The sequence below is a fragment of the Amblyraja radiata genome, chromosome 8 (assembly GCF_010909765.2).
Source record: "Amblyraja radiata isolate CabotCenter1 chromosome 8, sAmbRad1.1.pri, whole genome shotgun sequence".
NCBI lineage: Eukaryota > Metazoa > Chordata > Chondrichthyes > Rajiformes > Rajidae > Amblyraja > Amblyraja radiata.
In genome coordinates, this window is record NC_045963.1 from 78,554,942 (window position 1) to 78,582,697 (window position 27,756).

The 27,756-nt window shown below is 45.6% G+C and overlaps 2 protein-coding genes across 4 annotated transcripts in view; one reads left to right on the forward strand and one right to left on the reverse strand.

The window, feature by feature from the left end:
• Window positions 1-655: 655 nt before the first annotated feature.
• Window positions 656-7,177, forward strand: pdcd2 (programmed cell death 2). Of its 3 annotated transcripts, none has more exons than XM_033026292.1 (5): window positions 656-1,516; window positions 2,026-2,160; window positions 2,754-2,869; window positions 4,450-4,563; window positions 6,110-7,177. In XM_033026292.1, exons 1-5 carry the CDS (start codon window positions 940-942, stop codon window positions 6,263-6,265), a joined length of 1,098 nt encoding a protein of 365 aa, XP_032882183.1. In that variant the 5' UTR covers window positions 656-939; the 3' UTR covers window positions 6,266-7,177. The 3 variants fall into 3 exon arrangements, with proteins under 3 accessions (XP_032882183.1, XP_032882185.1, XP_032882184.1); XM_033026294.1 differs by having other exon boundaries at window positions 657-1,516; window positions 2,038-2,160; XM_033026293.1 differs by having other exon boundaries at window positions 659-1,516; window positions 2,032-2,160.
• nup133 (nucleoporin 133) overlaps window positions 7,153-27,756 on the reverse strand; it is a 54,079-nt gene continuing 33,475 nt past the window's right edge. Inside the window, exons 15-26 of the mRNA XM_033026289.1 lie at window positions 25,878-26,102; window positions 21,679-21,801; window positions 20,194-20,293; window positions 18,371-18,622; window positions 17,262-17,395; window positions 16,704-16,862; window positions 15,808-15,943; window positions 11,779-11,897; window positions 11,012-11,092; window positions 8,963-9,042; window positions 8,366-8,451; window positions 7,153-7,411 (exon numbers count right to left, since the gene is read on the reverse strand). Coding sequence (XP_032882180.1) covers window positions 7,275-7,411; window positions 8,366-8,451; window positions 8,963-9,042; window positions 11,012-11,092; window positions 11,779-11,897; window positions 15,808-15,943; window positions 16,704-16,862; window positions 17,262-17,395; window positions 18,371-18,622; window positions 20,194-20,293; window positions 21,679-21,801; window positions 25,878-26,102 — 1,632 coding nt within the window. The 3' untranslated portion in view covers window positions 7,153-7,274. The remainder of the gene's footprint in view (window positions 7,412-8,365; window positions 8,452-8,962; window positions 9,043-11,011; window positions 11,093-11,778; window positions 11,898-15,807; window positions 15,944-16,703; window positions 16,863-17,261; window positions 17,396-18,370; window positions 18,623-20,193; window positions 20,294-21,678; window positions 21,802-25,877; window positions 26,103-27,756) is intronic.

The following is a 27,756-nucleotide window of genomic DNA, read 5'->3' on the forward strand; positions in this document are numbered from 1 at the left end:
ACAGTGGGACTAGCTGGGAGAGGGAGTCACAGGCCCTCAGCCAGTGCGGAGAACCCACAGCCCACGCCACCTCCAGCCCAACCCCGCTCCAACTCCAGAGGAACACGCTCTCCTCTCCTGCTTCTGCCCCCACGGTACTCGCTGCCACTTCATCCGCAACCACGGGGAGAGGGCCCTGGCCTCGCCTGCGCCAGAGCAACAGCCTGGGCTCAGCCTCCTCCGGCCCGGCGCTCGACTGGGCCTCGCTGTGGGAGGCCTTCAGCCCCGATCTGGAGTTGGAGCTGGCCCGGACTCTGGGCTTGGGGCTGGGCAAGGGAGGGGGAGGAGGTTGCTGCTGCCACCAGCACCACCAACAGCACTAGCAACTCCAGCAGGCGCACGGGCTTGCCCATGGCCGGCAGGAGCCTGTCCGCAGACTCTCTCTGATCAGGACGACTCCAGCAGCAGCGGCGGCTCCGAGTCGCCCGTCTTCGAGCAGGGCCGGCGACTGCCCATCTTCAGCAGGATCTCGGTGTCTGACTGAGGGGAGGGGGGTGGAGGTGGAGGGCTGCCGGCCAACCCGGCGGGACAGGCAGAGCCGAGCTGGAGCCAGCGGCTGCAAGTCCAGGGCCATTCGGACACCTCCAGGCAGGGACGGGACACCGGGGAGGGGACGGGGACGGCCCAGCCCCAGCAGTAACTCAACAGCAGCGACAGAGGGCTGACCCCCACCACGGACGAAACGCAAGCCTACACACAATGCAGCACCACCGTTGCGGAGATTGTTTTGAACTAGTGACCTTATGACCTGGGCATGCGCAGTCGGAATACCGAACTCGCTTATTGGGCATTCCCTACCTCGCTGGGACAACAGCGCCATTCGTCCGCCCTCGGTACTGCAGCAGCACGTGACCTGGTGGGGAGCGCACCTCGATCACCACGTTCTGAAGTGAGGCCGGAATGGCGGCGCCTGACGCGGGCCCCGTCTCCCCAGACACGGACACCGGCCCCGACTCCCCAGACACGGACACCGGCCCCGACTCCCCGGACACGGGCACCGATGCGGTGGAGCTGGGCTTCGTGGAGCGGGCGGCGCCGGCGCGGCTGCTGGGTTCGCAGTTCCCCAGCAAGGTGGGCGGGCGGCCGGCGTGGCTCAGCCTGGAGCTCCCGGGCCCGGAGCGGCTGCGGTGCGACAGGTGCGCGCAGCCGTTGCTCTTGTTGCTGCAGGTTTACGCGCCGCGGGAGCGCGCCTTCCACCGCGCGCTGCTGCTCTTCTGCTGCGCGGCCCCGCGATGTGCGCGCCGCCGCTTCGTCGCCCTGCGGAGCCAACTCGGCCGAGTGAACGACTTCTACCCGGCGGAGCCGCAGCCCGAGGCCGGGGCCCCGCTCAGGCCGCCCCCGGTGCTCCGGCTCTGCCGCGTCTGCGGCGCCTCAGGCCCCAAGACCTGCTCCCGCTGCCGCCGGGCCCGGTACTGCGGGGAGGAGCATCAGCGGGCCGACTGGAGGGCGGGACACCGAGCCGAGTGCGGCACCGCCGGTGAGTGAAGACACGGCCCCGGCCCCGCCCATTGCCCTGCCTGTAGCCCCGCCCCCCCCATTGCCCCGTTCCCCGCCCATTGCCCCGCTCCCCGCCCATTGCCCCGGGCCCCGCCCCCCCCCCATTGCCCCGCTCCCCGCCCATTGCCCCGGGCCCCGCCCCCCCCCCCCATTGCCCCGATCCCCCCCCAGTGCCCCGCTCCCCGGCCCCGCCTGTTGCCCCGCTCCCGGCCCCGCCCATTGCCCCGCCCATTGCCTCGCTCCCGGCCCCGCCCATTGCCCCGCTCCCGGCCCCGCCCATTGCCCCGCTCCCCGGCCCCGCCCCCCCATTGCCCCGGCCCCGCCCATTGCCCCGCTCCCCGGCCCCGCCTGTTGCCTCGCTCCCGGCCCCGCCCATTGCCCCGCTCCCGGCCCCGCCCATTGCCCCGCCCCCCCATTGCCCCGCTCCCCGCCCATTGCCCCGCTCCCGGCCCCGCCCCCCTGCTCACCTTGCCCTTCTCCCGGTGTCGGCTCCAGGTGCAGCCGGCGACCACACCGTTTCCACGCTGAATGTGCTGTTTCCCGAGTTGGAGCTGGTGACGGAGCGGGAGGACGAGCAGGACGAGGACGAGTGCGGGGAGACATTGTCGGCGGCGGCAGCAGATGGTAAATTACTGGGATTAACACATATCCTTACTCCAGTTGCAGATAGTCGCCGTTAATTTATTAAGAATTCCTTATAAAATGTTAACACTAAAACGTGGCTCTTAAAGTTTGAAGCAGTTAAAGAAATCCATCACTAAAATTGGTTTCAGTGTCGTTGACTCCTGCTCCCGACCTCACTTTATAAATGCCAAATTGTGTAAAACAAACTCTAGTTTACAATTTACTATCCGTAATGTGTATCTATTATTGTAACGTTAAACATTGGTTTAGGTTGGTTTCCTTTCTTCCAAACCTTTGTACATAAATCCTTGTTTTCTTTCCCGCCCACGAGTTGAGCTGGACAGCGACAGTGCTGCTTGTCACGTTGTTAAACATAGAAAATAGGTCGTCCCCTATCAATAACCCGTGCCTGCCTTCTCCCCATATCCCTTGACTCACTAGCCCCTAGAGCTCTATCTAACTCTCTAACTGTTGGGGTGTTTGACATTCGTCCTGAATGTAACTAGGCTGAAACACTGAGCAGAGGAAGAGATTGGGTTTTAAGAGGGGGGGGTGCTGTTGTTTTAGGTTCTGATAACAGCAATTGTGTTCAGTTTGCATGTCTGAAGTGATGGAGGAGAAGGTGCTGGAGGCCATGGCAAAACATGCAACAAAAGAAGATCGGATTTTTGCTAAATTTAAGAAGAGGATAGCGCTGGCTCCTGATCAGGTCAGTGCCAACAATACACCCTTGCTGGGAGATCTGGCAAGATTTCTATGAAATCAGATTTTACTGTTTTCTGTCTTTATGATGCTAGAGCACAAATGAAATTTATTGAAATTATTTACTACTCTGGTATCACTCTGAACACTGAACAGTGGGATAGGATTTATTCTTATTTCCAAGATAATGCATTAATTAAATGGCAGATCAATTCTTACTAACTTGACCAAGTTTTTGATGAGGTAACCAAGGTGATCGATGAAAGTAGAGCAGTAAGGTATTCTTTTAGGTAAACACAAATCCTGTTATAGGTACTTGCTACACCTGAATGCTGGCTTTCAATCTGTGTTCGGCGACATAAGAAACAGTGGGCAAGTGGTGTGGGCAAAATTTCACCCTGCTCCGCCACCTGGATCCCTTTGAACATCAACATTTTCCAATTTGACACCATGTAAAGATACTCTGTTTTGTGTACCAAAGTGAACAAGCTTGTACCATGCATTCGGGTTCGGGTTAACCCTAACCCACTCACTCAGCCAAAATGTCGCTTTAGATTGGGAATCATTAGAGCTTAAATACCAATCCCAGATCCCAGAGTACCTGCAAGAGGGATGTTTTCTACTTAAGGATAAGTGGGGAGTCCAACCACACAGCTACAGTACTAATTTTCCATTTATTCAATGCTGCTTTTTCTGTGGGTTCCATTGCCTCAACACTATCACACAGGCCTTGCAGCACAAAAGGCTGCAGTCTGGTTCATCACATGCATTCTCCTTCAGCTAACATGACTAGTCATACAGCATAGAAACAGGCCCTTCGCCCAACTTGCCCACGCTGAACAAGATAGCCCATCTACATGGTCCGACCTGCCTGCATTTGACCCATATCCTTCTAAACCTGTCCTTTCCGTGTACATCCAAATGTCTTTTAAATGTTGTGATAGTAAATAAGACTGATAAACGGACTTTGCCCCCTGCCAAAGTATCGCGCACCAACCTGGACACACTGCAGCAGAGCCACTGTCGTGCCGCTGCCGATCGGAACGCCTGTTGATGTTTAGTAGAGAGTAGAGTGTTTAATTTGTTCATGATATATGTATTTTTATTTCTATTTATTTTTTACTGCACACTGAATGGACACTGGTTGAGCAACGTTTTTTTGTTTCCTCTGGGTATGTGAGTACTCAGGAAAATGACAATAAAGATATACTATACTATAGTACCTGCCTCAACTACCTCCACTGGCAGCTCGTTCCTTATGCCCACTATCCTTAGTGTAACCCTCTCATCTTAAACTGTACTCTGGTTCTTGATTCCCCAACTCTGGGTAAAAAAACTAACCCTGACCCTCTGATGAACATACACCTCTATAAGATCATGAAATCTTATAAGATAAGACATAACCGCTATAAGACTCAAATATTTATATTTTCCTGTGACGGCGTTGTAGAATATTCACAAACAGCCACAGCAGCAGAAAGACTTTTGTTCCAGTGCCCAAACATTTCAGGAAATACTGATTCAATCTGAAACCTGCACCAAGCTGAAGGGGGATTGTGTTCTAAGCTTTATTTTAATGTGTTGTAGGTGCTGCGTTACGGTAGGGGAGGAAGCCCGTTGTGGGTATCTGGCGATAACATTCCCACGGACAGCGACATCCCAAATTGTGCATGTGGGGCAAAGCGTGAATTTGAATTTCAGGTAATAAATGTACAAGAAATCTCTAATCTGCTATCAGAAATTCAGAAGGTTTAGCATCTGGTTTACCAGGTAATTAGTGTTTAACACACTGCGTCTCCCATTTCTGTACTCCCTTCTCTGGCTCCCACACCATTATATGAAGAGTGTTGCATTGTTAATAAAAAATAAGATCCAATAGTCCAGAAAGTTAACTATCAAATACCTGAACATGCTAGATTATGTGAACTTGGTCAACTCTGTTTAAATATTGCTCCATCACAGATTGTAAATTGATGGTTAAATAAATGGAAGCACTTATTTGGAGTGGCAGCATCTTGGAATGAGAAACAGTTAAATATATCAACCCTTCATTGGAACTGAGAAGGTGAAACATTTTCCAGCTTCTGCAGTTCTTTCTTAAACATCATGGTATATGCACCATCCTCCACTTTTAAACAATGACCCCGTGGTCTAGATTCTCCCAAGAGGAAATATGCCGCCTACATCCATCCTGTCAGGACCATTCAGAGATTATATATATATTTTTGTTGTCTTGAACAATGTAGAGTGAGTGTTTAACTGCCACAATACAAATTAACAACTCATTTATCGGTATAACTAAACAATAGTTTAGGGAGGAACTGCAAATGCTGGTTTAAACTGAAGATAGACACAAAACGCTGGAGTAATTTAGTGGGACAGGCTGTATCTCCAGAGGGAAGGAATGGGTGACATTTCGGTTCGAGACCCTTCTTCAGACTGAAGATCGCCTCTCATTCTAAACAATAGTGTAGTTTGTGCTCTGTTGGTAGTGTTAGTTATTATGCCATACAATTGTGAATTCATCCCAAAAAAGCAGATGGGCTAACCATAGATCATAGAGCCATACAGCATGGCAACAGGCCCTTCGGCCCAACTAGTTTATGCCGACCAAGATGCCCCCCCCCGTCTACACTAGCCCCACCTGCCATATCCCTCTAAACCCTTCCTATTTATGAACCTGTGCAAATGTCTTTTATTGTTGTACCTGCCTCAATTACTTCCTCTGGCAGCATATTCCATGTAGCTATCACTTGCCCCTTAAGTTCCTGTTAAATCTTTCCCCTCTCCTCTTAAACCAATGTGTGCTGGTTCTTGATTTCCACTACTGTGGGTAAAAGATCCTGAGTATTCACCCTATCTATTCCCCTCATCTTAAATACCTCTATGATTACCCCCTCATTCCACTGCACTCCAAGTCCTAGTCTGCTCAACCTATCCCTGTAGCTCAGCCCCTCACATCCTGGTGAAGTTTCTCTGCTCCCTTTCCAGCTTAACAACATCTTTCCTATAGAAAATAGTAGTCTGCAATCTAGCAAAAAAGAAAATTAGATCAGAGCCCGTTGCTTTTTGGATAAATTGTTAAATATTAAACAATATCTACCTTTTGCAAAGTTCCCAACTTAGGGTGGGAGGTTTATTTCACCAAGTGTGAACAAATGAGGCTTTCATTCCAAAAAAAGATAATTTACAAGTGCTTGTCATGGTGGCCAGGGAATTAATTTTTTTTCATTGATCTTTCTCATAGGTAATGCCGCAATTACTGAACCATCTGAAAGTGGATCACCTTGGAGAAAGTTTGGACTGGGGAACCCTTGTTGTTTACACGTGTACACAAAGTTGTGACCCTGGCAATGCATACATTCTCGAATTTATCTGGAAACAGGATTTCTCTGCAGAATAGGTCTTAATCATTATTGCACAAGGACAAAACCTTCAGTATTTACAGATGGAATATAATTTATTGTTCTTCCTCCACTAATTCCTCACCACCTCCCTCTTCACAACCTTTTGTAGACACTTACTTTAATGGGAAATGTCTCTTTATTCTTACTTCCAAAAATGTATGGAGAACATTTAGCAGAGAATTAGCCAGTTGCACCCAGTTTGTATTATTTAAAATTACTGAATAAACGCACAGGCCTATTTTGTAAAAGCTAGTTTTATGAACTGAGAAATATTGTTAAGAATGCAGAGAAAGGCTGCAGTGCTTGTGATTTGAGCAGGTGGAGAGAACAATCAGGGGAGAGAACAATCCCATGCACTTACAATGATTCACTTTTGAATTAGAATATCTAATCGAGATGAGTGGCAGGGAAAACGTGCATGAAGAATTATCACAAAACTGGCAGAGGCCACCTTGCTCCTCAAACCTGCCCTAAACTACTTCTCTGAGCCTGCTCTCTGCTCTACACCACTTCCCAGGGACTGCCATTTTGATTTACTGTGAAGATCCTGCCCTCGTTTGACACCAAAATGCAACACCTTGAACATATCTACATTAAACTTCATTAACCATTCCTCAGCCCACTTGCCCAACTGAACTTCAGCGTCATCAAAGATGGACACAAAAAACTGGAGTAACACAGCGGGTTAGACAGCATCTCTGGAGAAAAGAACCCGGAGGCACACCACTGGTCACAGGCCAATGGGCCCAACACCGAACCCAGAGGCACACCACTAGTCACAGAATACCTGGATCTCATTAAACTAGGACTGATCCTGCAGTGGATTGGAAATACGGTGGGGAATAGGAAGACCAAAGTTCAGAGAGCAGTTCACTGATCTTTGTAAAATTAAATGGCTTTATTAGAAATGTAATAGTTTGAGACATTTATTTATTAAATTGCAATGTGGCAGGCAGTTTATTCAAATTACTCGTTGAGTGAAACACGTTCAACAGTAGAGGTCAATTAAGATTGTGCTTTCATGTAATGTTCATAGTTTGCTTGCAAGAGGAATTCAAAATACGAATTGGATCTCAGAGTATCAAGATGATCTGACAACAGCAAGTCCTTTATTTCTGGCAAGTAGTCTTTCAGCTCAACGCCTAAGATGAAACAAACGATGAAAAATATTTAGTATAGAAGTCACACTGTTATGGAGATCAAGTGCAGCAGATAGAGTAAGGAATAATCAAACGGACACAAAGTACTGAAGTAACTCAGCGGATCAGGCAGCATCGGAGAACATGGATAGGTGACGTTTCAGGTTGAGACTCCCCTACAGTCTGAAAAAGGTTCCTGGTCCAAAACGCCATCAATCCATGTTCTCTGGGGATGCTATCTGATCCGCTGTTACCCCAGCATTTTGTGACCTTTTGTGCATTAACCAGCATCTACAGTTCTTTCTCTCTACATAAGGAATAACCCTTCCAGTTACCCATCATTAAAGTACAATTGTTTTCTTGTTTCACTTCCATCAGTATTCATGTAGAAAATTGTCATGGCTCAAGCTTCATTCCAGAACTTTGAGCAGTTGACCAAGCTGATATTCCTCTAGAATGTGCCCAGAGTTTACAAAACTAGGTTGTAGATGGAATCTTTTTCATGGAGCAGGGTGTCCAAAACGAGGGAGCACGTGTTTATGATGAAAAGTTTAAAGGAGATCTGAGTGTTAAGTTCATCAGTGTGGTGAATATTTGGAACTATTCTGTTCAAAGGCATTTGGACAAGTATCTGAAAGGCCTAATGTGGGCCAATAGGATAATGTGGATTGATACAAGTGCTTTAAGAGCCTTATCTAGCTCGCTCTTGAAAGTATCCAGAGAACTGGCCTCCACCACCCCCTGAGGCAGAGAATTCCACAGACTCACAACTCTCTGTGAGAAAAAGTGTTTCCTCATCTCCGTTCTAAATGGCTTACCCCTTATTCTTAAACTGTGGCCCCTGGTTCTGAACTCGCCCAACATCGGGAACATGTTTCCTGCCTCTAGCGTGTCCAAGCCCTTAACAACCTTATGCTTCAATATGTTACTGGATGATTTAATGAAGGCAACACTCACCTTCATCCATGAGCTTTTCTATTACTTTTATCAGCATGGTCTCCTTGGCAGCTTCAACAGGATCATCCTTTGGACTGAAAGACCAACTGAAGAAGCAAAATGTCATCTGGTTACTTGGGCGTCTTCAGCAACCTCTTCATTGCAAGTGAAACCATTCAGCCCTTCAGTTACAGTTTGAGTGGATGCACTGTACAATGCTTACAAAATTAAATATTTAAACTTGGGTTTGAAAATTTACTCTTGCACCCTCTTTCCCATCTCCCAAACACAGCTCCTTGGGTTGAGAAATAATCGTGTTATTGGCCATTCAGTTTCATTGGGTGTTGACTTATTCAAATCATTAGTTTGGAAATGAGCAAAAGAAACAACAGAATTGAAAATTGAGAAACTGACACAAAATGTTGGAGTAACTCAGCTGGTCAGGCATCATCACTGGAGAACATATATAGGTGATCTCTTGTTCAATCTGACCAGCATCTAGTTTCTTTTGTCTCATTTGGGAAAACAAAGTCAATAATACAAGCAGAGCTTCAGACCATTGTGCAGTCTGTAACTAATTAGTGTGTACAGAAGAAACTAATTCCAAGCCGCACATACTCATCTTTCTGGATAGCTCGACTGAAGATCTCCAGTTTCAGTGCATCAACACCAACATCAGCAACAAGGTTGTTGTCCTCCTTTACAAAGACAAAAACATTGGCTCACTCATTTAATTGCATATTGTTACCCTCCCAAAGACACAACCTGTGGTTGCAACCTTTTTTGTGGAAGTCCTGAGATAGTAGGAAAAAACATAAATATATCTCGTTTTTGAGGCAGCAATTAGAAAACCAAATATCACTTTGAGAAAAATGAAGTTGGCACTTAACGAATCTAAAAGTATAGCACAGAAAGGAATACATAAAGCAGCACTACTGCAGTGGTAGGAGTTGGGCAGTGTAATGGCAGGACACACTGATCCATATTATCTTATCCTATGAAATAGAAAACATGAAGCATAATTAGGAACAGAGGTACAGATTGCTTAAAACTATTAAAGCTGCATCTTGATTCTAGGTTTTCAACTCACAAGTTTATAGCACGTCTGATTAGAAATTATGAACAGCAACCTGTTTACACCAATCAAGTTCCATTTCATCATTAATGCAATTTAAAAATTCCCTTCTCCTTTTTCCCCTCTGATTCATTTATGCAACGTTGCACCAGTCTGCATGGATTCTCTCACCAGTCCCTCACAGCCCATCTCAATACATCTGCAGCCTGTTTTATAAGGAGCATTCTCTAATCCACGCAATGCAATTTGCAACATTGAGACCGAGTTTTCTCAAAAGTCAAGAATATTTGTCACATGCTCCGGATTTGAACTGAAACAAGGAGAACAACCTCTATTTACCAGAAGGCTAAGGAAAATTGGCAAGTGATTGGTAATAATTCTGACAAATTTCTGCCATGGACTTGTTTTCTAATTGAGTTTTGCACTGATGCTTGTTTTTGCAGTCCTTGTTTCGTAGAAGGTGCAATACGTGTCTAACTGACTTGTGTGTGTTGGATTCTATGTACCTGCGATGCTGCTGCACTCAATCTTTCATTGTACCTGCACCTTACCGTATTGTGCAAATAACAACAATCATGACTTGTCCGGATGGATCACAGCTACTGTTCTGCCCAAGACATTGCAGAGTCATCAACACAGCCCAGTACATCAGACAGACTAATCATCCCCACACCAATCATCCCCACGCTCACATTGACTCCATGATCTACACTTTACTCTGCATCAGGAAAGCAACCAACACAAACAAGGACCACCTACAGCCTAGTCATTCCATCTTGTCCCCACTCTCGTCAGGCAGAAGATATAAAAGCTGGAAAGCACGTACCGACAGATTCCACTCCGACCAATCTGACTGTCCCTTTGTCACCTCTTATTCTAGTTTCCTTGATCTATATCCCCTTTAATGTCTCGTTTTCACACCTTATACTTCCTTATCTCCCTCTCCCCTGACTCTGTCTGAAAGGTCTGGACCCGAAATGTCACCCATTCCTTCTATGCCTGTTGCCTGTTATTCCAGTATTTTGTGTCTTAGACTCAAGAACAGCTTTTTCCCCGCTGTTACTCTTGAAAGATTCTCTCACATGCGAGGTTCTGACTATCCTACTCAAAATTATATACTTCTATAAGGTCTCCCCTCAACCTCTGCCGTTCGAATGAAAACAATCTACATCCGAGAACATGATCCATATTTTTGAAAACTTGTTTAATTTTCAATGTTTCAATAAACTAAGAAGCAGTTTTGGAAAACCAGAAGCTTGCAGCGGGAGAGATTGATCCTTGGTAATGATCAGAAATCTAGCGTCATGGAGCTTATCCAATCAACTCAGGAGAGGTTTAAATGGATGTTTCTTAATTGGACCTCTTCTGGAGGGTGGTGAGAGGTTGAAGAAATATCCATTAAAAGGGGTTTCATGTCCCGTCATGGGTGAATTACAAACAGTGGCTTGCGCAAACTAGAAAGTGAAACAGTGGCAAGGAAGTAGAGAATGTTTTTAATCCATTCGACTAGGTTTTAATCAGCACAAAAGTAACAACTAACATAGGGAATTGACATGTTTTGAGATCAAGCAATGATTGAATTTTATCTGTACCTTCTCAACAAACTCCAATAGATCAAGTGCCTTCTTGAAATCATAGTCATTCGCTCTTATGTTGTCATCACTGATGTAAAGCTGGAAGAATTGAACATTAATCGGAATTAATGTGGAACAGAACAAGTACCTCCCATGGAAAATAAAAGCGGGTGATGATGAGAGTTAAATACTTGGAGCAAGCATCTTTTGCTCGTATAAGCAAGATACAAGTTCATGCTTCATAACAACACGGGAGAAGTTGAAAGAGAAACAAAATCTGCGCACAGCCAGAATTAGTCATCTAATTATTTTGTCAGCTCTGTGCCAAAGCTTTCCATGCAAGGCAGCATGATGTCTTGAAGTCATTATTTCTGACCACAGGAAATTAATCTTTTCCTATTTATCCAAGCAAACCTTCATATTTCTAAAATAAATCAGCTGACTTTTCTCTTTGGTGGGCATAGTCACGGTATAACCATCTCCCATAATGAGTTTGTTTACGAAGGAACTGCAGATGCTGGAAAATCGAAGGTAGACAAAATGCTGGAGAAACTCAGCGGGTGAGGCAGCATCTATGGAACGAAGGAAATAGGCAACATTTCGGGTCGAAGAAGGGGTTCGACTCAAAACGTTGCCTATTTCCTTCGCTCCAGATGCTGCCTCACCCGCTGAGTTTCTCCAGCATTTTTGTCTACCTCCCATAATGAGTTTGTTGTCCCCAATCTATCCTGCACGGCCACTGATTTTAAAGCCCTCTCTGTGGTGTTGATATCCAGTGCACTTACATGAATCAGTTGTGAAGCAGACAACACAGGCATGGTGTCAGTGTTGAGCTGTTTTCTTTCCATCAGCTCCATTGGGAGAGTATCCTGATGAAGCAGATACCGTTCTTGTGCATTCAATTCTGTAACAAAATGAATGCAAATAACTCACGGCTGCAGATGGAAGAAGAACAAGGCTCCTTGCTATTATCCATTCTTGCAACAAAAAAAATGCCCTCACTTTATTTTTGATAAAAATGTTTGTGCTCTGGAGGCCATGTACTCAGATTTGGAGAATAAAGCACAATATTCTTTGACCTCTATTATTGAACATACCCAAATCAGATGTAGCAGTAAATATAAACCTGAATTCAGTGCAGTCTCGTTAACTCATGTCCTCATATTACTCAAATGAATCATTCTTTGACACATCCAGTAACCTCAACATGACCCTATCAAAGATGCCCATGCCGACATGATCAGAAATGCTTGTTCTATTGCCTCACAATACAGAATAAACCAAACAAAGGAAATCTTTCATACTGCAGATAGACATAAAAAGCTGGAATAACTCAGTGGGTCAGGCAGCATCTCTGGAGAGATGGAATGGTGACGTTTCAGGTCGAGACCCTTCTTCAGTCTTTCAAACTGTAAGCAGGGTGATCAGCTCTACACTGGAGGGCAAACGCAAATTGGATGATTCCTTCAGAAAAAAAACCTCCTGCTGAATGTTGGCATTATTTGCATATCACATCATTTTGTATATTCCCCTGCTCCGTTAACCTTACTTTGCTACATCATTCCAATGAAACCCCTCGCAAGCTTAATGTACAACACCTTATCCGCAAGGTACGTTACATCTGATGATCTCATAATTCAATAATTTCACACACGTATTGATCTCATTCACTCACAAAGTGCAACCTTTGTCACTTGTTCCTTCAATGTGTCTTTGGCCATTTAAGCTTTCCTGCCTTCTGTGCAATTAAACCGTAATTTTGATTTTTTTCACCCAAAAAGTTAATTTGCAAGAGGAGTCTAAAAATGCATGACTCCACACTTTGCTACATTATATTCCATCTGCCACTTCTCTGCCCACATTCCCAACCTGTCTAAGTCATTCTGCAGAGTCTCTGCTTCCTCTACACGGCCCCTCCCACCTATTTTTGTAAAATCTGCAAACATGGCCACAAAATCTTGAATCCCCTCGTTCAAATCATTAATATGCAACGTGAAGAGTCGCGGCACCAGCAGAACTCCGCTAGTCACTGGCAGCCAACAAGAAAAGGCCCCCTTTATTGCCACTCTTTGTATTCTGCTATCCAGCCAACCTGCTATCCATGCTAGTATCTGTCCTTTGATACCATGGGCTCTCATCTTCCATAGCAGCCTCACACGTGGCACCTCAACAAAGGCTTTCTGAAAATCTAAGTAAACAACATCTACTGACTCTCCTTTGTCTGTCCTGCTATTTACTTCTTCAAAGAATTCCAGCAAATTTGTCAAGCCAGCTCCGCTTCACAAAGCCATGCTGATTATGTTCTATTTTATCGTGAACTTCTAAGTACTCCATAACATCCTTTATAATGGACTTTAAAATCTTACCAACCACCAAAGTCTGACTAGCCAGCCGATAGTTCCCACTATTCTGCTTTGCTTCCCTTCTTGTGCAGCGAGTTAATATTGGCATTTTTCCAATCATCTGGAACCACTCCCGACTAGTGATTCTTGAAATATCACTATCAATGCCTCCACAATCTCTAAAGCCACCACTTTCAGAACCATAGGGTGCAGTCCATCTGGCCCAGGTGACTTATCCACCTTCAGCCCTTTCAGCTTCCCAAGCACCTTCTCCCTAGTAACACCCACTCCACTAACTTCCATCCCCTGACTCTTGAATTTCAAGCACGTTGCTGGTGTCTTCCACTGTGAAGACTGATGCTAAACAGTTATTCCTCTGCCATTTCATTATTTCCCATTATCATTTCTCCTGCATCATTCTCCAGCGGACCAACGTCCACTCTTGCCTCTTTCTTACTTTATATAACTGAAGAAACTCTTGCTATCCTCTATATATTATTGGCTAGCTTACCTCCGTATTTCGTCTTGTCTCCCCATATTGCCTTTTTAGTTACCTTCTGTTGTTCTTTAAAAGCTTCCCAATCCTCTGGCTTCCCACTAATCTTTGCTATGTTATACTCCTTCTCTTTTAGTTTTATATACTGTCCTTGACTTCCCTTGTCAGACACGGTCACCTCACTCTCCCCTTAGAATCTTTCTTCTTCATCTTTGGAATGAAAAGATTCTGCATCTTCCGGATTATTCCCAGAAATTCCTGCCATTGCTGTACCACTGTCACCCCTGCCAGGGTCCTTTTCCAGTCAACTTTGGTCAACTCCACGCACATGCCTCTGAGTTCCCGTTTGCTCAGCTATACCACCAACTTCAAGCCCATCCACTCATTCTGCCGCTGAACGCGTTATCTGAGTCAGAGTGATACAGTGTGGATACAGGCCCTTCGGCCCAACTTGTCCCAGCTACACTAGTCCCACCTGCCTGCTTTTGCTCCATATCCCACCAAACCTGTCCTATCCATGTGCCTGTCTAACTGCTTCTTAAATGTTGGTATAGTCCCTGCCTCAAATACCTCCTCTGACAGCTTGTTCCATACACCCACCACCCTTTGTGTGACAAAGTTACCCCTCAGATTCCTATTAAATCTTTTCCCCTTCACCTTAAACCTATGTCCTCTGGTCGTCGATTCCCCTACTCTGGGCAAGAGATTCTGTGCGTCTACCCGACCTATTCCTCTCATGATTTTATACACCTCTAAAAGACCTCCCCTCATCCTCCTGCGCTCCAAGGAATAGAGTCCCAGCTTACTCAACCTCAGCTTACAACAGACCCTCTAGTCCTGGCAACATCCTCGTAAAGCTTCTCTGTACCCTTTCCAGCTTGACAAACTCTTTCCCATAGAAACATAGAAAAATAGGTGCAGGAGTATGCCATTCGGCCCTTCGAGCCATTCAATATGATCATGGCTGATCATCCAAAATCAGTACCCCGTTCCTGCTTTTTCCCCATATCCCTTTAGCCCTAAGAGCTAAATCTAACTCCATCTTGAAAACATCCAGTGAATTGCCCCCCCCCCCCACAGCCTTCTGTGGCATAGAATTCCACAGATTCACAACTCTCTGGGTGAAAAAGGTTTTCCTCATCTCAGTCCTAAACGGCCTACCCCTTATTCTTAAACTGTGACCCCTGGTTCTGGACTCCCCCAACATCAGGAACATTGGGAGAGTCCCAAGATGGTGCCCAGAACTGAACACAATACTCTAAAAGCGACCTCATCAACATCTTATACAACTGCAACATGACCTCCCAACTTCTATACTCAATACTCTGGCTGATGAAGACCAATGTCCCAAAAACTGTTGAAGGCCAATGTGCCAAAAGCCTTTTTGACAACCCAATCTACCTGTAACTCCACCTTCAGGGATCAATGCACCTGCACTCCTAGATCCCTCTGCTCTATAACACTACCCAGAGCCCTACCATTCACTCTGTAGGTCCTACCCTTATTCGACATCCGAAAATGTAACACCTCACATTTTTCTGCATTCAATTCCATCAGCCATTCCTCAGCCCACCTGGCCAATTGATCAAGATCCTGCTGCAATTTTTCACAACAAAAACCACTAACTTTTGTATCATCAGCAAACTTGCTAATCTTGCCCTATATGTTCTCATCCAAATCATCGATATAGATGACAAACATTAACGGGCCCAACACCGAACCCTGTGGCACACCACTAGTCACAGGCCTCCAGTCCGAGAAGCAACCTTCCACCATCACCCTCTGCTTCCTTCCATGAAGCCAATTTTCTATCCATTCAGCTATCGCTCCTTGGATCTCATGCGATCTAACCTTCCAGAGCAGCCCAACATGCGGAACCTTGAGCTGATGTATTTTCAGCATTTTCTGTATTTCATATTTCCAGCACCGACAGCATCATGCTTTAATAGCAACTTAAGAGATTATTCAGAAATTACCCTCCATCTTCTCACGCAGACGGTCCTCAGGGAGATCAGAAGCAAATGCAGAGAGTTTACTGAGGCTCAAGAGAGTTTTTTTCTTTGCAAAGTATCGTAACTCCATGTTAGCAAGATTCAGTAATGTTTGATGAGCCTGTAACAATTGAAAATTAATTGCATGGGTACAAAAATATGCCCCTGCTCAAGAGCCTGGTATTGTTTTCTTCCCAGTTCCCCCATGGTTTCACTAACACAGTGCAAAGGCTGGGGTTAAAGGTGAGGCCCAACAACTCAGTATACTTGCTTGACAGTGGACACAGAATTTTGTATTGAAATTATGTAATGTGTACAGCACATCATAAAACAGCAAATCTAGTTACATCTTGGATGTAAACCTCAACACTAGTCGTATCCATATCCACACTCCCCCATGTGTACACTAGTATCCGTCACCAGACTCCCCCAATGTGTACACTAGTATCTGTCTCCACACTCCCCTAATGTGTACACTAGTACCCATGTCCACACTCCCCCATGTGTACACTAGTATCTGTCTCCACACTTCCCCAATGTGTATACTAGTATCTGTCTCCACACTCCAATGTGTACACTAGTATCTGACTCCATACCCCCCCCCCCCCCCAATGGATGTATGATCCCCAAGGGCTAATTCTCCACTGGTCACAAGGCCCCTAAGAACAGTCTCAAGGCAAAAATAGACAGGTGTTGAATGCTGACTTCACCTGCAACAACACATGGTTAAACATGAACCAGATTAAAGACCAGGGCTTACAACTAAACATCAACGTTTCCATTGAGACTTTCATCTCCTGCCTCTCTTAACATTTTGCTTTGTTTCGAGTCTACTCATTGAGCAGTGGGCAAGTGCAGTTAACATTAGGCAGGACCATTACCTTATCAAAGTTGTGGATGTTGATCTCATGCAGCCAGCTGAGGTGTTGGTGCGACTGCAGGAAATGAGCCAGCTGGGCATGTTGGGCCACTGGCGGGCACAGCAGCTTCCCTCTTTTTCCCTTTTCCATGTACCAGCGAAACAGGAAGTCGGAAAAGTTCTATTCAATTAAAAGACCTTCATCAGTTACTCCCCTTGAAGTACTTGAAACAAAGTATTATACTTGCTTGTGTCAAGAAATAAACCATGAAGAACATTTGTAGTTGGCAGCCCAGGTGTCAGTGCGCTCACCTTGAAGCTCCAAATCCATCCAGCTGCTTTTTCAGAAGGTAGACAAAAATGCTGGAGAAACTCAACGGGTGCTGCAGCATCTATGGAGCGAAGGAAATAGGCAACGTTTCAGCCCTAAACGTTGCCAATTTCCTTCGCTCCATAGATGCTGAATGGCCTTTTTATGCTCCAATCTCTTCTGATTTCATTTTTTTAAAATGTTCAATTTAAAGCTATAGATATATGGGTTTGAAATCCATAGCAGAACAGGAAGTTAGAAAGGTCTCACCTGATCTGCAAACTGGTTTAGGTAGTGCTGTAGTCTTGCCTGGTTGTCAGTTTGTTCACAAAGTTGAATCAGAATGTCAAAGTCACAATATTTCTCTGCCAGGGAAGCGGTCAGCTGGTGTTGCTTGAGAGAAACTAAAAGCATAAACAATGGCAGTATTTCCTCAGGCAAATAATTCCCATCCGCAATGATTTCAAAAGGTACCAAAAGTACTTTTACTGCAGGAAACCAGTTACACATTAGGGGCAAACTGGCTTGCCAAGCACTGAGCAATCTGCTCTAGTTAGGAGGACGGGACTTGTCATCCTTCTATATCTGGGGCTGAAACAACAAGCTGAGTGCCAATATTTCATTTTATATAAACTATTACAACATTTAAAATATTTAGTGACTAGCATTCTCTCTTATGGAGGGTCATGGGCCAAGTGCGGGCAGGTTGGACTAGCGTAGATGGGGCATGTTGGCCGGCAAGTTGGGCCTTAGGGCCTGTTTCCACACTGTAGAGTGGATTCTGAGACTATGACCTCTGGTCCTAGACTCTTCCCACCAGTGGAGGATGATTCCACTGGTGGGAAGAGTCTAGGACCAGAGGTCATAGTCTCAGAATTAAAGGAAATTCCTTTAGGAAGATGAGGGAGAATATCTCTAGTCAGAATTGACTATGGAATTCATTGCCACAGAAACCTGTGGATGCCAAGTCAATGGATATTTTTAAGGCAGAGATAGATACGATTCTTGATTAATACTTGTGTCAGGGGTTATGGGGAGAAGGCAGGAGAATGGGGTTGAGAGGGAAAGATAGATCAGCCATGATTGAATGGCAGAGTGGACATGATGGGCCGAATAGCCTAATTCTTCTCCTATCCTAATTTTTAACAGTATGTATTCCAGAAAGGTTACGGGAGTAAACCATTGGTTTTTATACAAGAAAAACTAATTTCTATTTATCTTTCTACCAGCCGAGGAAATAATTTTAAGATTAAAAAAATGTTCTTTAACGGTAGCTTAAATACTAATTTCTAAGAGTTGAAGAAAGTAGAGGAGTTTGCTGAATTCTCTTCTGTAAACGTTTGATAGATAAAATTGTAAAATTGGATTGGTGTACATACGTAATTGTGCGAGAAGTTGTGAACGTTTCTGGGTGTATTCCAAGTCCAGGGTATTGTATCTATCCTGCTGTGATGGTCTGTCCACTGACTTGAGTTGACAAACATAGCCATCCAGATAGAAGTCGAGCAGCACTACCAGTTGATCCAGGAGGGTATTACGTAAGGAGCTGTCAACTTGTGGATATACTTTATTCAGCACGATATCAGTCTGCCTTACAATCACATTCCTCACACCAGATGGACCACTAGAAGCTTTAAATAATAAATTGTGAACATTACAATGAGTGACAAGATGAAGATCGTCATTTCAATTATTCCTGTTAATCTCAAATTTAAAAAATATATTTACCCTTTGCAAGGGTAGGATGTCTGGGGGTGATTTACCCCATCCTCATGTCTGTGTTAGTTTTTTGGTAAATCCCTCAAGACACTTCCCTGCTCTTCCTTCCACAAAAAACTGCAATGTTTTCCTCAGTTCAAGACATACATAGATACATAGAAAATAGGTGCAGGAGTAGGCCATTCGGCCCTTCGGGCCTGCACAGCCATTCAATATGATCATGGCAGATCATCCAACTCAGTATCCCGTACCTGCCTTCTCTCCATACCCCCTGATCCCTTTAGCCACAAGGGACACATCTAACTCCCTCTTAAATATAGCCAATGAACTGGCCTCAACTACCCTCTGTGGCAGAGAGTTCCAGAGATTCACCACATGGTCAATTTCCTTTTAGAAAGTTGCCATTATTGTTTCCATTATGTATTCCACAACACAATTTGCTAAATAAATCAATAAATCAATTAATCTCAACTCTAATTAAGTCAGATTCCTCCTCCTGCCCAATGCACCATTACCTCATCCTGAACAAGGACAGACGTACTCTGAACTCATCCATGATGATGCTTACCCCAGACGCAAAGAGAGGGAGGGAGGGAGGTCAATGTCAACTCAGGCATCACACTGCACAAGCTGATGTTACTTTTCCTGCAAGCCCTTTAAAAATGGATGACCCTGGGAACTGAGTCAAGAGCTGCAACTGGACACATTTCCCACAGGTGTAGTCATCAGGAACGCTCAGGAAGGAAGTTGTGGTAATAGTAATAATAACATCCTTGTGTATTCGACTTTGTCCCTATGTGTTTTCATCCCACCTGCTTAATTTGTGTTCAGTCTAACTGCTCCCATTAGCTTAATGACCTAATTAATCCATAAAGCAAATCTTTTCACCCCAGTCATTCCCTCTTCTCCCCCTCTCCAATCGGGCAGATTATACAAATGCTTGACAACACATACCACCAGACTCAGGAACAGCTTCTTCCCCACTGTTAGGCTAGTTAACAGTCCTGCCATAAACTATGCTGTAGTCCCGATCTTCCAACCTACCTTATGGCAATTCTTGCACTTTTCCTCTGCAACCATAACATTAAAATGCTGTAATACTACATTCAGTACTCTGGTATTTTTCGCGTTTGGTTTGATTCTGCTCACGTTAACTATGATTTGACCGGATAACATAAACAAAGCTTTTCACTTTATCTCAGTACACATGATAATAATAAACCAATCCCAAACCTAGTTTCATCTTAACAGCAACATTCCTTGGTCTGATGTCCTTCAACTTGAAACCAGCTGACATTTTGTTTTCCAGTTCTGACAAAGTCTTCAACTTGAAACATTCTGATTCTCTTTTCACAGATGCTACCTGACCTAGTGAATGTTTCCAGCATTCCCTGTTTTTATTTGCAATAGAACATGGTATGTTCTAAACCCACTCGATCCTAAGCCTGCTCAATTATTCATTCAACAATACATCCCATCTCACCTGTCCAAGGAATGTACTCGGGCTCCCGTTCTGCATCCTCTTCTGACTTGTACAATGAACTCTTGTTGTGTCGATGGTGCACTGCTGCATGCAACGTATCCTGCACATCAGATTAAGTTGTGTTACTCAAGTGTCTACCCAGGCTCAGTACCTCTTAGACACGAGACAGCAGGAATTCTGCTGCTTGGGCCTAGGATGCGATATATTTCCATTTTATTCATCTAGCACTTTTCCAACTTATTTAGTTGCTTCAATATAATATCTTAAACATTGGAAGTTCCGGGCCATTCTTGGGCACCGTACATAACAGCAAGAGGAGAGTTAGAGTGTGCGTAGGGTTTTGCCCATTGATTCATGTCTCCAACTACGTTACGACTAGCATCCCATATACTGTCATCACAGCCTAGACTTACAGCTGACAAGCAGTGTGACAAATTCTTACACAGGTTACCTATTAAATTAGTAGGAAGGAACTGCAGATGCTCGTTTAAACCAAAGCGACACAAAAGGCTGGAGTAACTCAGCGGGTCAGGCAGCTTCTAGGAATGGGTGACGTTTCGGGTCAAGACCTTCTACAGAAGAAGGGTCGTGACCCAAAATGTCACCCATTCCTTCTCTCCAGAGATGCTGCCTGTCCTGCTGAGTTACTCCAGCCTTTTGTGTCTATCATCATATATTAACTAGCTTTTAGGTTATCTTGAATTAGTCCAGCTAAAAATTCCAGGCTATAAATGGAACTTTCAATATTTTTCCATCTTTTCTGGCTGCAGCCATTCAATAATCACACAGCTAATGCAGTGATTGCCTCTCAACAAGGTATAGGCCACACCAAAAGCAAGCTTTAGCTTTAGGAGGCTTCGAAATAGGAACAGCTCCGAACAAGCTGATGTGAAAATAAGACTATTTACAAGTGTACAGTGAGATATTCTAAACTGAAATGGGAGTTTTTAAGTTCTTGCTTCCCAATATAACTAATAACTTATAACTGCTAAAGAAGCCATTTCAGTGGACGCCTTCCCAGCCACATCCTCACATATGCTGGCACACCAGCTGTGTAGCAGATAGATGATACACCAGCGTACTGACCCTAATGTGCAGGCTTACCGATCATCTAACACAAAAACATTTCAGCAGGGGAGAGGGAGGCACAGTGCCAAGGAAAGAACGTTCAAGCAGAATTATATTATGTTCTTCTGCAGAACAGTTCATTCTCCAGCACACAGATAATCTACCCCAGTGGCACGAGCCGCCACAAAAAATGCAGTGACACATGAGCACTCTCACATACATCCAATTCCCAGCTCTACATAAACCTGGGGTTAATTCTTGGCTGAAGATGGTCTTGTTAAACCCAAGTCTTCCTTCACAGCCTTGTCTCCAATCACATCACAAAACTGAATCTCTTCCCCATCCCCCCGGGCTTCCAACACAATATTGTTTAGGAAACTGGCTGTTTAAAACATTCAGATTGTGAGAATGCTGTACCTTCAGGATATTGTTAACATTGACAGCTACTTGAGCCCACTCCAGGGAGACGGGATTGTTCTCCTCCAAAACGTTTTCTTCTACCTCCAACAACGATTCAAATGCTGTATCGATCTGGGAGACCTGTGCAACAAAAGTACATTATAGGACTGCACCTACAATAAAATGCAAGCCCCCTTTAAAAATGCATTTATGGAGAGGGTAACTGACCTGCCTGGTATCAAAGTACAGCAAATATGTATTTTCTTTGTTTCAGTTGAGAAGACTTTAAAAAAAAGAGCTCTTCTTTAAATGTAAGCTCTTAGCTAGACAGCAGGAACATTGTAGGGCAAATATTTTCTGGCCATAGGCTTTCTCTCTACCTGAGCAGCAACACCTACCCGACTGCCTGGGCACCTGCCCTGTCAATGTCCCACACTCGGTGAGTCACAACACTGCCGCTGAACTGGGCTACGAACTTCATTGAATGGACTGAGGGAAGTTATCTTGTTTTGGCCTCTTGCCATCACCATTCCACGTGCTAACCACAGCTACGTTTTGGTGCTGATTTGGAAAAGATCTATCAAACAACTAACTTGATGCACCCCGAATATTACACGTCAGCCCCACACCCCAGCCACAGTCTGTTTACCCTCCTCCCATCCGGGAGGTGCTACAGGTCTCTCCGTTGCCGGACCAGCAGGTCCAGGAACAGCTTCTTCCCTGCGGCTGTTACATTACTTAACTCTGCACCTAGGTGATTGCCAGTCACCCCCCGCCCCCCACCCCGGACACTCCATCCCCCAGAAAAATTGCACTACTACTACTACTGTATGTACGTATATATATTTATTGCTCATTATTCTATGTTCGCTCTTCTGGGCCGATGCTAACTGCATTTCGTTGTCTCTGTACTATACACTGCACAATGACACTAAAGATTGAATCTGAATTTGAATCTACCCTCAGTTGCCAGTCATAGAGAGATACAGCGTGGAAACAGCCCCATCAGCCCAACTTTCCCACACTGGCCAAATTGTCCCAGCTACACTAGTCCCACCTGGTGTAGTTTGGTCCTTATCCCTCCAAACTTGTCCTATCCATGTACCTGTCTTAACTGTTTCTTTAACATTGGAATAGTCCCAGCCTCAACTACCTCCTCCGACAACTTGTTCCATACACCCACCACCCTTCGTGTGAAAAGGTTACCCTTCAGATTACTATTAAATCTTTTCCCCTTCTCCTTAAACCAATGTCCTCTGGTCCTTGAATCCCCTACAATAGGCAAGAGACTCTGTGCATCTACCCGATCTATTCCGCCTCTAATCTTATCCACCTCTATAAGATCAACCCTCATCCTCCTGCGCTCCAAGGAATAGAGACCCAGCCTACTCAACCTCTCCCTATAGCTCACACCCTCTAGTCCTGGCAACAGCCTCGCAAATCTTCTCTGAACACATTCAAGCTTGACAATATCTTTCCTATAATATGGTGCCCAGAATTGAACACAATACTCTAAATGCGGTCTCACCAATGTCTTATACAACTGCAACATGACCTCCCAACTTCTATACTCAATATTCTGACTGATGAAGGCCAAAGTGCCAAAAGTCTTTTTGACCACCTTATCTACCTGCGATTCCACCTTCAAGGAGCCATGAACCTCCACTCCTAGATCCCTCTGCTCGACAACACTCTCCACACTACACCATTCACCGTGTAGGTCCTGCCCTTGTTACAAAATGCAAGACCTCAATATTAAAATGCACGACCTCTGTATTAAATTCCTCAACCCACCTGGCCAATCGATCAAGATCCTGCTGCAATCTTTCACTGTCTGCAAAACCACCCACTTTGGTATCATCAGCAAACTTGCTAATCTTGCCCTGTATGTTCTCACCCAAATGACAAACAGTAACGGGCCGTCACAGGCCTCCAGTCCGAGTAGCAACCTTCCACCATCACCCTCTGTTTTCTTCCATGAAGCCAATTCATTCAGCTATCTCTCCTTGGATCCCATGCGATCCGGAAGTGGCGGCGCTGTGAAACGGCTGCGGCTCGCCTGCAGTCTGTCTGTTTTTACTTTTTTGTGTTGTTTTTTTTGTCTAGTTCAGTTACATTTTTGGTTATTAGGTGGTGTTATGTGTGTGGGGGGGGGGGGGGGGGGGGGGGGGTGAAACAGGGCTTTCTGTCTCTCCCTTCGGGGGAATGCAACTTTTTTGTCGTATCCCCCTTCTCTTCCCCCGCCTGAGCTGATGCCTAATGGCGGAGCTGGCGGCCTCCAACCTGCAACCAACCTCGAAGATCCGGAGGTAGAGCCAGCGAGGCTGGCCGTCTTCGAGCTGCGGCACGACTCGGCGCTCCGGTGAGGGCGGACAGCGCGGGTCTGAGAAACTCCCGTGCGGGCGGCGCGGCTACCGGCTGGAAGGCGCTCCGGTGAGGGCAGCCTGGGTCCCGGCTGGAAGGTGCTCCGGTGTGGGCGGACCGGCTCCCGGCTGGAAGGTGCTCCCGTGGGGGCAGCCCGGTGCGTGGCTGAGACGCTGCCGTGTGGGCGGCCCGGTGCGGGGCGGAGACGGTGCTCCGGTGGCTGAGTACGGCGTTCTGGCGGCAGCGACCTGAATCCGGGGCTTGGCCGCGGGCCAGTGGACGACATAGTCGGGAGCTCGCAGGGCACAGGCTGGTGCCTGTTTTCCGGAGCTCCCGTGGCAACAGCTGCGTCTGCTGGACTGGAGGGCAGCAGCTTCGACCACCCCCGGGCCGCGGAGCTTGAACCGCGGGACTGACTTACCATCGCCCGGTGGGGTATCGCCTCAGCGCAGAAGGAGAAGAGGAGGGAAGAGACAGTAACTCTAAGACTTTTGCCTCCATCACAGTGAGGAGGTGCTTGGTGAACTCACTGTGGTGGATGTTAATTTGTGTTTATTGTGTGTTGTTATTATTACATGTATGGCTGCAGGCAACAACATTTCGTTCAGACCGAAAGGTCTGAATGACAAATAAAGGATTCAATTCAATCTTCCAGAGTAGCCTACCATGTGGAACCTTGTCAAACGCCTTAATGAAATCCATGTATACAACATCTACAGCTTTTCTCTCATCGACCCTTTTGGCCACGTCTTCAAAAAAATCAATCGGATTTGTGAGACACGACCTCCCACGTACAAAACCATGCTGACTATCCCTAATCAGACCTTGCCCATCCAAATGCCTGTATAACCTATTCCTCAGAATACTCTCTAGTAACTTTCCAACTACAGATGTTAAGCTCACCGGCCTATAGTTCCCAGCATTTTCCCTGCAGCCCTTCTTGAATAGAGACACAACATTTGCCTCCTCCGGTCTTCCGGCACCTCCCCTGTATTTAAGGACTAATCGTAAATTTCAACTACGGCTCCTACAATTTCCTCTCTCGTTTCCCACAATGCCCTCGGATATATCTGATCAGGCCCTGGAGATTTGTCTACCTTCATACACGATGGTACCTTCAATACTTCTTTGACAGTTAGACCAGGGACTAACTTTACTGAACGTTTTTCCTTCCAATATTTAATATGTAAAAGAATATGCGTGTGTTTATGATTGTGTTTATAATTAGTTTGGTTGTTTGTTTGTTTGTCTTTTTGCACAAAGTCCGCGAGCATTGCCACTTTCATTTCACTGCACATCTCGTATGTGTATGTGACGAATAAACTTGACTCGACAGTAACACTGACTGTTCTCAAGACGCTTCTATTGACTGCCCCAAGTTCCGCCAGTGTTTAAATTATATCTCTGCCGTTCAGTTGCTGTTTATGATTCACATTGGCTCAGCTTCAGTGGTGGCTGAGCAAAAAGGTCTGTGAATTTTTCAAAGCCAGTACAAGCCAGTCGTTATTCTGGCAAGACCAATCTCAAATTATAAAATATAAATATTTAGAAGTGTGAGAGCAGAAAAGAGGAAATAAGCAATGGGCGCTGACTGGGAAAAATAGAGTCAATCCCAGCATGAACCAAGTAATTAGCCTAAAGCCATGTTGCTCTCTTTTCCATTTTATCAGCATTTGTAGAAATGAATGCTTGGACTACAAATCTCTGCTGTGTGTCTCAGACTCCAGTTGCAGCAATGCTGCCTTTTGTACTACATCCTCCTTCAGCTCAGCTTTCCATTCAATATTAGAAATAACATTTGCATTATCTCAAAGTAAATTCAGTACTTCTCGCACAGAAAATGAAGCTTGTACCTCTCTGAAGAAAACATCCGCTGCTGTCAGGTTCTGTGAAACACTCTTTTTCTGCTTACCCAGAGCAGAATTAATCGCTGCATTTACGATGTCAGGAAGCTTGGTGTGGTAGTTTTTTAGAATAAGGGCAGCAGAGAGTTTCTCAGCATGTTCACAAAGTAAAAGGCGAGTTGCCGTGAGGAATCCTCGCACCGAAACAGTATCAAGTCGATTCAGTAACTCCATCTATTATAAGAAAGAAAATTATCAAAAGGGACGCAAGGTTTCCAAGTTCCAGTCATATCAAAGATTCAGTGGGGAGGTGGGAGTCATTCATGAGGCATTTGCTTCATTAGGTCTGTGACCCAGTGTCACTGCAATCAAGTCAGGGATTTGAATCCCTTTCCATAACACAAGCAATACTGTCTAGTATTGACATTGTCAATCAGTCAAAGTCAGCATGGATTTATGATCGGTCACAGTCAGCATGGATTTACGATCGGTCACAGTGAGCATGGATTTATGATCGGTCACAGTGAGAATGGATTTACAATGGGGAAATCAAGCAAAATATGAGGTGCTGTTCCTCCAATTTGCGCTGGGCCTCACTCTGACAATGGAGGAGGCCCAGGACAGAAAGGTCAGATTGGGAATGGGAGGGGGAGTTAAAGTGTTGAGCAACCGGTAGATCAGGTAGGTTAAGGCGGACTGAGTGAAACGATCGCCGAGCCTGCTCTTGGTCTCACTGATATACAGGAGTTGACACCTGGAATAGCGGATACAGTAGATGAGGTTGGAGGAGGTGCGTGAACCTCTGCCTCACCTGGAAAGACTGTTTGGGTCCTTGGATGGAGTCGAGGGGGGATGTAAAGGGACAGCAGTTGCATGGGAAAGTACCTGGGATGGGGATGGTTTGGGTGGGAAGGGACGAGTTGACCAGGGAGTTGCGGAGGGAACGATCTCCGCGGAAAGCAGAAAGGGGTGGAGATGGGAAAATGTGGCCAGTGGTGGGATCCCGTTGGAGGTGGCAAAAATGTTGGAGGATTATATGCTGTATGCGATGGCTGATGGGGTGGAAGGTGAGGACAAGGGGGAGTCTGTCCTTGTTGTGAATGGGGGGAGACGGAGCAAGAGCGGAGCTGCAGGAAATACTGAGGAGACTAGTGAGAGCTTCATCTATAATGGAAAAGGGGAACTCCCGTTGCCTAAAGAATGAGGACATCTCCGCTGACCTGGTATGGAAAACATCATCCTGGGCGCAGATGCGGCGTAGACGGGGGAATTGGGAGTATGGGATAGAGTCTTTACAGGAAGCAGGGTGGGAAGAAGTGTAGTCTAGATAGCTATGGGAGTCAGTAGGTTTGTAATAGATGTCAGTCAATAGTCTGTCTTCTGTGATGGAGACGGTGAGATCTGGAAACGGTAGGGAGATGTCGGAGATGGTCCAAGTAAATTTGAGTGTAGGATGAAAATTAGTCGTCAATGTAGCGGAGTTAAGAGTTCGGGGATAGAGTTCGTGTACGCCTGGAACAGTGATTGTTCGACATAGATAGAGAACTGGTTGGCCGACAGGAAGCAAAGAGTAGGAATTAATGGGCCCTTTTCAGAATGGCAGGCAGTGACTAATGGGGTGCCGCTAGGCTCGGTGCTGGGATCCCAGTTATTTACAATATATATTAACGATTTAGATGAGGGAATTAAATATGACTTGTCCAAGTTTGCGGATGACACAACGCTGGGTGGCAGTGTGAGCTGCAATGAGGATGCTATGAGGCTGCAGGGTGACTTGGATAGGTTGGGTGTGTGGACAGATGAATGGCAGATGCAGTATAATGTGGATAAATGTGAGGTTATCCACTTTGGTGGCAAGAACAGGAAGGCAGATTATTATCTGAACGGT

What these genes read in the sequence shown, in the direction of transcription:
- pdcd2 (XM_033026292.1), top strand. Translation starts at nt 940, where the DNA reads ATGGCGGCGCCTGACGCGGGCCCCGTCTCCCCAGACACGGACACCGGC. An exon ending in AGCCGAGTGCGGCACCGCCG is followed by an intron (nt 1,517 to 2,025) that starts GTGAGTGAAGAC and finishes TCCCGGTGTCGG; the next exon opens with CTCCAGGTGCAGCCGGCGAC. An exon ending in AGCGTGAATTTGAATTTCAG is followed by an intron (nt 4,564 to 6,109) that starts GTAATAAATGTA and finishes TCTTTCTCATAG; the next exon opens with GTAATGCCGCAATTACTGAA.